Source organism: Manacus vitellinus, unplaced genomic scaffold (assembly GCF_001715985.3).
Source record: "Manacus vitellinus isolate BGI_N305 unplaced genomic scaffold, ASM171598v3 scaffold_27_pilon, whole genome shotgun sequence".
NCBI lineage: Eukaryota > Metazoa > Chordata > Aves > Passeriformes > Pipridae > Manacus > Manacus vitellinus.
Genome location: NW_021940039.1, coordinates 20,706 through 33,257, shown reverse-complemented (window position 1 = coordinate 33,257; position 12,552 = coordinate 20,706). Strand labels below are relative to the sequence as shown.

General features: G+C 38.3%; 1 protein-coding gene across 3 annotated transcripts in view; it reads right to left on the bottom strand.

Annotated features, from left to right (window-relative positions):
- The window catches only part of GARNL3 (GTPase activating Rap/RanGAP domain like 3), a 34,552-nt gene extending 26,799 nt beyond the window's left edge, over positions 1-7,753 (bottom strand). For all 3 annotated transcript variants that reach the window (XM_018074216.2, XM_018074214.2, XM_018074215.2), the window contains exons 1-5: positions 7,409-7,753; positions 4,991-5,065; positions 3,466-3,565; positions 2,993-3,111; positions 2,302-2,366 (exon numbers count right to left, since the gene is read on the bottom strand). In XM_018074216.2, the coding sequence (XP_017929705.1) occupies positions 2,302-2,366; positions 2,993-3,111; positions 3,466-3,565; positions 4,991-5,065; positions 7,409-7,552 (503 nt within the window). In that variant the 5' untranslated portion in view covers positions 7,553-7,753. The remainder of the gene's footprint in view (positions 1-2,301; positions 2,367-2,992; positions 3,112-3,465; positions 3,566-4,990; positions 5,066-7,408) is intronic.
- Positions 7,754-12,552: the final 4,799 nt, after the last annotated feature.

Below are 12,552 nucleotides of genomic sequence, written 5' to 3'. Positions count from 1 at the left end.
TTTTGTGGAACTGCCATTTCTTCCACAAAATACTAGCCTCCAACACTTCCTAACTTCTTTTGGATTTTAAAAACAGAAATTAGTAAGAACCTGCATCAAGATCAGGTTTAAATTTATTGACTTATAAAGGACAGAGCTTTATTTCATCATCCTTCACTACAGATTTAAACATAATCATGGTGAGCATTTTAGAAGGACTCAATAATCGATTCTATTTTTTAAGCTTTTATTCTCTCCTAAAATAATTCAAGGCAAGCCAAATGACAAATGAGAAGTTCAGCATCTGATTCACATACCAAAGACCCACAGACAGAACTGAAAAGATATTTAAATAAGATCTACTGCCTCAATAAACAGAAATATCTAATTCATAGCATTTTTCCCTAAGGTATGTTTCTACATTTACTATTATTTTTACTCCCTTTTTTCCCCCCCAATCATTAAGTTATAGAACTGTGCAGCATGTCATGGAGTGCCAAATGCAGTTTGTGTGGGGCACAGTGAACTAACACGGAGGTCAAATCTTTGCATTTTTGCTTATGCTAGATCACAGTGCAGACACAATTTGTTTTAGTACCTTTTGAAAGGGATTAAAATGTTTTCATCAATTTACAAAAAACAGGTTTAATAATGTAACCAAAAGCCTTTGAGACAGTCTGTACCTAGATTCACACTAGGTACGAAAAGGTTGAACTGTCAAAGGAATATCAGTCAGGCCTGAGGGATGGCTCAAGGACCATAAGAGGAAAAAAATAGTCAGGGAAGAGTTTTCAGTCCAAGCTGAAGCAGGCAGAAGGGGATGACACTTATGCAGCTGACTGCATGTGACACAGACCCCAGAAGAAACGAGGAACAAGGTCTGAAACAAGCCTACATTTTTCTCTGTAAAATACTGGAGCATCACAGGATGGAACATGTGAGGATGCTTCAGCAAAAGAGTTATGACCCAAGCTAACAGATGACAAAGTTTCTCCACTCTGGAATGCCTGACTGAAACGGCATATGTGGCTGGAGTGGAGTGGAGGGAGAGGCTGGGTTGGAAAGGGATGTTAGGAAGAGATACTTCAGAGACTGGTGGGCAGACAGAGAAAATCAGGTACTTATGCAGGTAAAGAATGCAGTACAGACTAGGAATACTATTCAAGCCAGCGCTGTAGGAATTAAAAGAGGGCACCTAGCTCATCTTGATGAAGCTGAAAGACATCTGTCAATTCACCATCTTGACATTCCAAAATGGAGCCACAGCCCAGGAAATCAGATTTACAAAGTGAGACTCAATGGTCCGATAGTGTCTCTGGAAAATTCAGTGGTCTGGGATCTCCCATAAATCTTGAGCAGTAGTAGGAACATGCAGATCTGGTGGCAGTGGCTTCACACCACAACACATGCCCTGCTTCCAGAATTCCCCTCTCACACAGGCATTGGCAGTGTTAACCAGTGGCCTCGCTTCAATAAAGCAAGAAACATTTGTTCCTACTCTATACAGATTAAAGGTTTTAAGGATGTGCAGACTGCCCATTGATCTGCTACACATGCCTTTTTAGTAAAAGGCAGCACTTTTAACGGGTTTCTCGAGGAGTTAAAACCCTTACAGAAGATCCAACTGATGACATTGTCAGTGAGGGACTTGAGAAAAATACACCACATGATGAGATTGTAAAAACTGTAGATTAAATTTGAATGAATGGTTTCCAAACAGGTGCTCTGACATGTCAGCTGATTATAATGTTCAAAGAAATAGAAACAGTGTTGGGTTTGCTCGCTTCATATTCTCTTCTGCCACAAAAGACGCAGGGTAGAGTACAAGCACGATCATCTAGCTGAGAGAAGAAATTTTCTTGGCTTCACTGTGCATAACACGCCTGTAGTGAAACTTAGACGAAGACAACCAACTGAAAAAATAATTCTTGGCTTCTTGACTGCTTGCTTCCTCCTGCTAGGGCCACATAATAACCACCTCTCTAGGCAAAATCTGCTCTTTATTGCCTACCTAAATTTAAAAGATATTTCTTCTCAATCAGTGCAGTTTCATTTAGCATCTGTTTTCCAATTACCTTGAAAATAGTCCCTCTGCTAAAGAAAAAGTGCTAAGAATTTTTCTCCATTTTAAGTTGTCACTTTACCCATTATAGAACAGGCTTTAAAACCACTTTTTGCTGCCTTCAATGATTAAGATTTTCAAAGTTAATTTTTTACTCTTTTTATAAATCTATAATGAAAACCATGGAACACAAGCTCTGAATTACAGGAAAAGGCATATCGGCAAATATCTTATATGATAACCTATGTGTCAATACATACCTTAATATAGATTTCACTGATAATGTTTTTGTGGGACTATAAGGGAGACATATTTTCTGAGTACCCTATAAAGAAGAAAAGCCAGGATATATTACAGGACATACTGACCTATTCAAGTAGAAATATTAATAAAAACAATTAAGCAAAAAAAACAAAGAAGAAAACTGAGCTAGTTTTATTTAGCTATATTTAATGACGGTTTGGAGAAAAAGTAATGATGTTGCAGAAAAAAAACAAAAAAAAAGAACCATGCATGCCTACAAGAGAGTTTTAAATCAATTGCTTAAATAAGAGGCTCTTATGGAACCTTAAGTGGAAAAAAATGTAATTAAATAATATTAGTGAAAACAGTATCACACTTGCCTATTTTCTTACCATTATAAAAGAAAACAATTGCCTAAATTGATCACAGGACATAATCAAGAACAATTTAGGCAACATTTCTAAAAAACAGCAGAGTTGCAGGTAAGCACAATTAGAAAATATCTGACATCACAGATTTCTGTCAGAAAGTTTAGTATAATGTTATCTACAAATTTAGTTTAATTTTATCTACTACAGTAGAATTATATGTTCTTATTGTATCAAATGAAATTATATAATACATACTGGAATTCTGAAGAAAAAGTGTATGATAAACATACCCAAACCAAACACAAGTCAGAGCAGCAGTTAAATATTTGTTTCTTACTGTTTTTCTCCAAAGTATTGAATGATATTGAGGAATGCGCTGATTATTTTGGTCAGACAGTACCACAGACAGAAAGAAAGGGTTCTTCTCTGCATCTGTACCTATATAATTCTGATGAACTGTTGGAGAAAAACAAGACGCAGTATCAACCATAAAGAAGACGTGCACACCCACTCATGCAGAGGTTGAGAGAGACACCTGTAAATCTATGCATTCATATGTAAAATATATAATTGTCTACATAAATAACTATGTTTTTATATACAGATGTGTAAAGAAACCCCAAAAGATAAGTACAGATTTCAAAGCCAAGAAGGTTTTCAAAACATCCCTTGTAGGTAGCAGAGGTTTCACTGCTTACAGAAACCCAAATTAACACTACACTTTTTCCATATTGAAATAACAGCCATTCAAAGCTACATTACATTTTCATTGATTCAAACTCCAATTCCTTCACAAACAAAAAAAATTACCTTTCCCTAAAAAATATTTGAAATACCATCTTGTATGATACTCTGGGTTTTCCAAATGCACATCTGTTCTGTGCCATGTACCCGGTGTGTAGTCTGTATTCTGAAATAGAATTGAGAGACTGTTACATTAAACACCAAGTGAAAAAGAAAGACAAAATATAGGTAAAAGCCGAGTGGCTGATTCATCTGAAGTTTTAGCTGTACACTGCTTTTTAAAAAGCAAGAATTATTCTGAAGTCAGTTGGCATGTAGCTGAAATTGAAACTTTTCCCTCTCCTGTTCTCTTTTTTCCCCATTTCTTTCTAATTAACTACAGACTTATCCTAGTGTACCACTATCACAGGCAATGGCTTAGAATTTCAGTGATTTCAATGTGGAATTTGAAGAAAAGCATTCTAAAACTTAAAAATAAATAAATTAATGAATGGAATTCTGCGTCCAGGTTTCATTTTCTCAGTTCTTCCCAAAATAATCCCCAAGGACTCCTTGCTTGACAAAAGCATGCTTTAGAAGTTCTTCAGTGTTGTTTCTGGATTAGCCAGTTAAGGTGAATTCCCAAGCATCCCTCCAGTCCTTTTCCACTAAGAATTACCATATGCAAAGAAAAAGCCATTCTAAGTATTCATTCGCTATGTGGCCATTCATCGCCCACTCTGGGAATCTTTCTGTGATATAAGCTAATCAGCTTTTGAACTGCATGAAACTGAACTAAAAAGACAGAGTATCGAACATGACCCCAGAGAAAACCAATGCAGAATACTTAGATTGCTTTAAACTCTGCACCCAGTGCTGATGCAAACCGATGATCAGTAATAGTTTGCCGTTAATATTAGTTCAATACAAATGTACCAAGACCTTATATGTATTTCAAGAATATGAGGTCTTCTTTCTTTCAATATTAAGATGGTATTTACAGATGAAAAAGTTTTACAAAGGAAGATAATATATGAAGATAAGTGAAAACCTATGTGTCACTGGAGTGGTTGCAGGGACACACTGTGAGTTTAGCAGCACAGGAATCTGGAGGGAACGACTCTAAGGCTCCACTCACCTCCTTTATTTCTTATTTAGAGGTAAGCACAGCTGCCAAAAGACAACTAAGGGGACAAAAATGAAGCTGTAACTTCATCACGCCAACAAAAACAAAAGCACAAAGGTCAGCTTGAACACAGTTGTACCACCAGGACACCAATATAAAGTCACAAACTAGAGACTATGAAGTGTCATTCAGAGGGTTCATATTTTTCTCCTATCGTGAACTGGTGAACAAAAATGTTACCAAAATGAAACAAAATGCCAGCTTTTCCCTTCGACTACATACTCTTGAATGAAAAACTAAGCTAGTCTGTGAGAGGGGAAAAACCCACCAAATTACTCTGCTCAGACTGACATTTTCATATTATTACTTAGCATTTTTCAGGTCCTATTTACTTAGTAACTGACTGCAAACACATCTTTCATTGCTGAAGAACTACTGAAGCTGAATTATTTTTTCAGCTTTCTGTGAGTATTTTTAGCCACCTACCTCATCAGAGGAGCCGTTTTCCACACGGAACCGCCCAGCTCTTTGAATGGCTCCATCAGCATCACTAGATATAAGCTACAAGAGAGTTTAAGATAGAGGTTCTAGTTCCAAAAATAGCCATACCATCAGCAATCAAAGCTTACTACCATTTCTTCTTGTTCCAGGCATCATATAACTAGCCAAAGAGAAGAGATCGGCCCAGCTATTTCCAATTTGACTACAGGCTTTGAACAGCCCGATAAGAACTCTTAAGTAGGCACAAATGGGTGAGAGATTCACTCTCTTGGTAGATCCAAGTACCAAGCAGAAATTCTCCTGTCTCAGATTTTGGCTGCGCCAACACACAGTACTCCTAAAGAGGGACTTGTCTGCCTTCCAGAAATTGATCTTGAAGATTGCTCCTTTCCAAAAAATGGGTCTTACAGACATGATGATTCTTGTCCTCTCAGCCTTGCAAAGCCTAAAACTCTACTTGTTGGCAATATTACTGGGACTAGCAGTTTTTTACTGCATTTTATTTATTGATGTCTTCCTTTATTGATATTTTTAGGAGACAGAGAGCAACAAGAATCTCCAAACACAATGCTCAGTGATGATGCTGAACAACACAAGGTACAGATTTCCTGGTCTGTTTCCAGCATTAACATCAGAAAATAGGGCTTGTTTCCAGCTGAAGACTTCAACAATTTCAAAAATACTCTGGAAAGGCTGCTTGGTCTCTTTATAAGGGAATCCAGGGATTCACAGAACACTGAAACTCTTTCTGTTGCTAAAGAAGCTCTTGAGAAGACAGGAAAGCAAAGGATAACGAAGTAATTCTCATGTGTCCTGCAACACCGCTTAGGATCCCTACAAGAGAAGGGGAGGAGAATGCTGCCAATGATATTGCATGTTACTCCTCCCTAAACTGTAAAAAGGGTGATCGTCGCATATCATACCAAACTTATGAAATGGGATCTGAACAAAAATGAGGTAATTCATTGCTTTCCTCTAGTAATCTATGTTATTCTAGGATAACATCTTCTTCCTTCACTTGGTAGGAGAGTTATCACATTTTGAAGTTTTCTCCTTGTTTTGAAGCACCCTATGACATTGAGGCTATGTCAGAAATAAACTAACAGGGCAAAACCTCCAATGCATCCTTGTGCTTTATATAAACTGTAAGAGAAATTATACGGACAACTGGCACACAATGGGAAAGACATACGAAAAAGTGTTTAGGGTAGAGACAAAATGATTTGGAAAGAACTGAGCAACTAAGATGCTACTGTGGAAAACATTAAGAAAGAAAAGTTAAATACCGAACATTTAGAAATTTGAAAGGGCAACAAGAACCTTTATATGTTTGTACTCCAAAAGATAAAAGGACACAATTTCATAAAATACCAGCAGAATTTTAAGAAAACCAACCAAAAGACAAGACCATTTGTGTGAGTTTACTGCGAATTTATAATTACAAATAACTTTTTCTTTTCTAGCAAAAGAGTCTAAGTATTAGTAATGAAAGAGCCTCTTAGCAGAAAATGGTTCACTTGCATTTTTTGATTAAAATACCACATCTGTTATGTGGAATGTATGGAAAGAAAAGAAAGATACCTGGTGTTCTTGCAATGCAACTTACAGCAACTAAGCCACCAATATACACCCAATTTACATACATATTAATAAATATATTACCCAAGAACTTTAAATTACAACTATAGCTAGTAGAAAATTCGTGATTTCTTCCCACAGTAAGAGAGCTGGAGTTCATTTTCTTTACTTCCTCTCACTTCTGCTTTCCTATAGTAATTTATATAATTTCATTATGACCTTGTAATCAGTGACACTATTTTAACTGCTGATATACTGCTATTTTCACAGCAGAGAAGAAATTTATGTATGAGAAAAATGAAATGCCAACCTAATCTTGGAATTTGAAGAAAATACAGGATAATTGACAGATTTTAGGGAATCATTTTCAATATATTTATTCTAACTAGTTCTTTTAGTTTTAAACCTTCTCCCACTACTCTGAGGCCTGTACATACAACATTACATACATTTGTACACATGGGAGCATGCAAACAGTTTATGACTTACATAATAGCAAGTACTTCATTAAATACTACCCTAATATTTTGCAATCTTCATCTTATAAGACAAAAAAAGGCTCAATTTCATCTGGAGGTAAAGATAATATTTATATAACACTTTCTGACCTGTTATCATGAAATATTCGTAAATAAAGCAGTAAAAATATTTCTAATCACAGGTCTAAAATATCTATTCTGAAGACTCTTCTTATTAGTCTACAACTGCCAAGTCTAGCTTAGAAAGCACATTTTCCAAACTAAATTCAATCTTTTAACCTGGAAATGAAAAGGATTTCAGCTCTGTATAAGGTGATAAATCAAAGGACAAACTACATAAACTTACAAGCTCCACAGATCCATAATGCTTTCTGCTAAAGTCTCCACGTCTGCAACCCAGATCTTCAGAGACAGACCTGGAACAGAAACGCTTCATCAGTGTACACAGATCAACTGGACTTACATTTCCTGCAATGCAATACTCTAACATTAAAAAAAAAAAAAATCATTCCTGCTGAACAAGATTCACAGTGTGTGAACTCATTGCTGCAGAGAACACTCCTTATAGCCTACACAATCTCTAGCAGCCACTGCAGTCTGGCTTTCATATTACCCCCAAAGGAAAAGAAATCATAGAATCATAGAATCAGCTGGGTTGGAAAGGACCTCCAAGATCAAGTCCAACCCTTGATCCACTACCACCGCAGTTACCTGGACCATGGCGCTAAGTGCCACATCCAGTCTCATCTTAAAAACCTCCAGGGACAGAGAATCCACCACTTCCCTGGGCAGCCCATTCCAATGCCTGATTACCCTCTCTGTAAAGAATTTCTTCCTAATATCTAACTGAAACCCCCCCGGCACAGCTTAAGACCATGCCCTCTTGTCTTGCTGATAGTCGCCTGGGAGAAGAGACCAACCCCCACCTGGCTACACCCTCCTGTCAGGGAATTGTAGAGAGTGAGGAGGTCTCCCCTGAGCCTCCTCTTCTCCAGGTTAAACAAACTCAGCTCCCTCAGCCTCTCCTCAGAGGACTTCTGTTTGAGTCCCTTCACCAGCCTTGTTGCTCTTCTCTGGACCTGCTCCAGCATCTCAATATCCTCCCTGAACTGAGGGGCCCAGAACTGGACACAGCACTCGAGGTATGGTCTCATCAGTGCTGGGTCCAGGGGAAGAATCACTTCCCTGGTCCTGCTGGCCACACTGTTCCTGATCCAGGCCAGGATGTCATTGGCCTTCTTGACCACCTGGGCACACTGATGACTCATATTCAGCTTCCTGTCAATCCAAACTCCCAGGTCCCTTTCTGCCTGGCTGCTCTCCAGCCACTCTGTCCCCAGCCTGTAGCACTGCAGGGGGTTCTTGTGACTAAAGCGCAGGACCCGGCACTTGGCCTTGTTGAACCTTATCTTGTTGGAACCAGCCCAACTCTCCAGTCCGTCCAGGTCCCTCTGCAGGGCCCTCCTGCCTTCCAGCTGAGAGTCTGGGTCTTGACTGGAAGTAAAAGCTACGATTAAATTCAATATTTAGGTATGATGCAATCAGAGTTCCAAAGGGGGTAGTGGCTTATAACCACATTTGAAAATCTAAGGGAAGAAAAACCTACGGTAAACTTAATGCTTCAAATAGGACAACTGCACTATACTCAATAAGACCACACTTTGTACATTGCTACTGATTTTTCCAGTCTCTTTTCAGGCTCCACATGAAGAAAAACTAAACCACTTAATTTCTTACACTTAATTCATAAGGGTAAGAAAACAACAGCATTTCATAGGTTTCCTTCCACCACCTTAACAAAGACAGAATTATCAAGTAAGCCAATATAATCCTAGAATATGAAGTTTAAAATCTACCTGCATTATCACATATAATCTCATACCATCATATCACATTAAGTACCACCTCCTCTAACTACAAACACTAAGCCTCGTCTTTGCAATGGAGATATACATGTTACAAACACAAGCTAAATAAAGATGCAGGTGGAAATTTAACATAGACCTTGATTACCCAGACTGTACCAGGGCCAGCAGATCAACCCCTCCATCATATTCCAAATTTACAGTTCTCCCTTCTGTCAGCAGTTATGAAAATAAAGTTATTTAGTTTTAATGGAAAAAACCCCTAACCAAGTGAAACAAGAAGAAACCCTCCATCTAGCAACATGAGATAAAATTTTCTGAGAATTATCAGTACTATAAATTGTAATGTTACATCAATAAGGAGAAGAAATATCTAAATTTTCATGTAACATCTTCATACGTTTTACTTTTAGAGAATCAGTTAATCATAGTAACACTAGCATTTTTTTGTGTGCTCCTTTTCTTCCACAAAATCTGTTTTTGTGACTAGGTGTGCTAGTTGCCTTAGAAACCACTGTAAAAGCAAATCAGATCAATAAATACTTGGCACTGTCAGTACTGCTGGCAGACATCTGGACAATCCCAGACACAAATATAATACAAATTAGAAAGTCACCACAAAGAGTATCTGGCCTATGGTGTTTGGAATGGAACCATTTCCACCTGGATAATTTGTCATTGTCATCAGTCATGCAACAGCTCCACAAAGCAGCAGAAAAAGCAAGCTGAGCTTTATAAAACTGAACTACTTTCTGCCTTGTGGCAAAGCTACCCTCAAAACACATGAAATCAGGGGAAAATGCCATCTTGTGAATGACCTGCATGATAAAGCCAGGGAGTTATGGAGGCATTCGAGAACTATCTGCATACACAAACTAAGCCCTATATCTTATTTTGGTGACATTTTAGCTGAGTGAAAGTCAAACTCTCAGAAAAAAAGCATGCTAAGATCTGAGCATATTAATGCTGCAGAGATAACAAAGTCAGCAGCTAACAAAAAGCTTTAAAAAATAAAACACAAAAAGAGTATTCAAACCCAAACACAGGGCACAGAAATAAGAAATGGCTTTGGCATACAACACATGTATGCACTAATGTAACAAAATACTGGTTATTGAGTTAAAGAAAGACATGACATGAAAACCATTTACTCAGAAATACAAAGTGCCAAAGTAAAGAGCCTGGTCTGATCAAGATACATACCAACAATGACTACTGCAGTAACATTTCCCAACCAGAGAGTCAAAACAACAGACAAAGCAAGGTGCAGAGTTAAGTTGGGGTTGCTACATAAAAATCTTTTTTTTTCCCTCAACGTGGAAAAAACACTCTCAAGTGTTCTCAACATTTCTTCTAGCAAAATTCTGAAGACAGATTAGTTCAAAGAAAAGTTCACCATAAAGACTCCCTGATGACCATGAGAGAGAGGATGTTGAAGGAAACCCACTGATATACAAACTTGTGGTTTATCTGTACTTAGAAATACAGAGCTCTTCACAACTGGTGTGATGCCTACAAACTATATTCTCTACCATACGAATATATCCTCTATTCTAGGTTCTCAAAGAAACCCTTTTTATCTAAATAATTTCAGTATGGTTATTAGATTTTTCTTTTAAACATTTCCATAATGTCAAGCTATAAAACAGTTGCCTTTAGGAGGCACTCCAACATGCTCCAACATTTCACATTTCACCAGTTTTGCTGGTGACAGAATGACACAGAGCAGGGCTGTATTAGAGTTCTATACACAATGATAAGCACAGACACGATAAGCATGCGGACAGGAGCAGTATATATACAATAACAAGGAGACAGCGCTGTCACATTCTGCAAGGAAACTGGAAGAGGCTTCACATTCATCAGGTCTTGAGATGAGTTACCGCAATATCACAGCCAGCCTCTAGTGCAATCTCACAGTCACAGACATTTATGGTGACACAGGTGAAAAAGAAAGATGTGATAACCACGCATGCCTTGTAAGGTGAATCCACAGGACTCCAGCCCAGCCCAAACGCCTAAGATCTATTCCTACCAAGGTTACATAAATTCACAGACCTAGAGAGACAGGGTATATTCATCAAATGATGTGGAGAACATGAGGAACAAGCAAGTTTCATTGGAGAAATAATGTTTTCTCAGACCACGATACAGAGGGAAAATACAGACAAGCTCAGAAAACACTTGAAGAGCAGTTTGTGCATCAGAAAGGTTTATGGTCCAATCCTCTCCACAAACTGCACTCCAATGACTTGAGGACATATAGTGGCTTGTCACAAACCATACCTTCGGGTATTAAAAGCATTTTTCTCACACTGCTCTCACTAATTAAAAAACCTAGAGTATATCTGAACAAATGATTAAAACAAGTGTTTTAATATTAATATTCTAATCCATTTGTGTCCCCAAACTACTGAAAACATACCTAACTTTCAAACACACTAGCAGTTCTTTGAAAAATCAGAATTATACCCAATAGCTAATCTCTGCTTCTTCTCAACCTAACTACTTCATAAGTGTCATCTCCTTTGTATCAAGTAATTAAAGCAGAATCTCACACCAACACAAACGCTACACAGACAACCTCATGAAAGTTAGGCGTCTTAGCCTCGATTTATGCATAGGTAAGATTTACATTATCACGCTATTTGCGTAAGTGCATATACTCCCTAATGAATTCTTGCCTGTGTACCTCTTTGGCTTTCTGTTCGTGGTTACCATCATGATTTGTACTCAGCTCTCTGACACATCACATCAGCTAATTTAAAAAACACACTGTGATTAACATCAACTGTTTACATTAATCTTTCTCATTGAATTACATCCTTTCTCAGTCCTGACCTGATCTACTACGTCAGAAAAACTGTTGCTCCAGTTATGACAGTTTTAGAGTAGTTTTCATCCTATTAAGGTGAACTGCCAGCACCGAAGAGGTTAGCTCCTCAGTGGCTCAGATCACTTTGACTTAATTTAAAATTTACTTATATTGCAAAGTGTTTAAATACAGATGACCCTTTACTGACATGAAAAAATTAGCTCACACGCATCTGTACAGCACCTAAGGTACACCGCACCTCTGTCTCCCATTTGTCTAGAAACAGGCACTGTTGTATAAACGAAGAGTAATGACGAAGAGGAGATAGGACTAGCTTCCCCCCATTTCAACAGAAGCTCCTACAAACTTCAACAGTCCTGAAAGTTGAACAACGAAGCATAAACATATTTGCTGATCTAAATCTATACGGTTTTAGGATCCTAGTGTCAAATCACAAGTTTTGGCTTTTAGGAGTTCGACACTGGAAAGCACTTTAATTGGGGGCGGAAGGGTAGTGGCAGAAGGGAACGAGTTTGCAGATTGCACCTGTGTGATCACAACGACATAGCGCGCGTGCCCTCTGGCTCGCCATTCTCCTCACATTCCACATGTCTACTTGCCAGTATGGGTCAACCTATTTTCATCTAAGAAGCAGTCACAGGTACAAGCGCACTCAGCAATCGGATAACTGCAGAGATATCCTAGTGGTATCTGCTTGCGCGAGGGCAACGCTGAATAAGCTCCGAAACAGATTCCGAAGACACTCGTCCGACTCCGCTCACGCCACCTGCAGCAGCTCTGAGGGAGGCG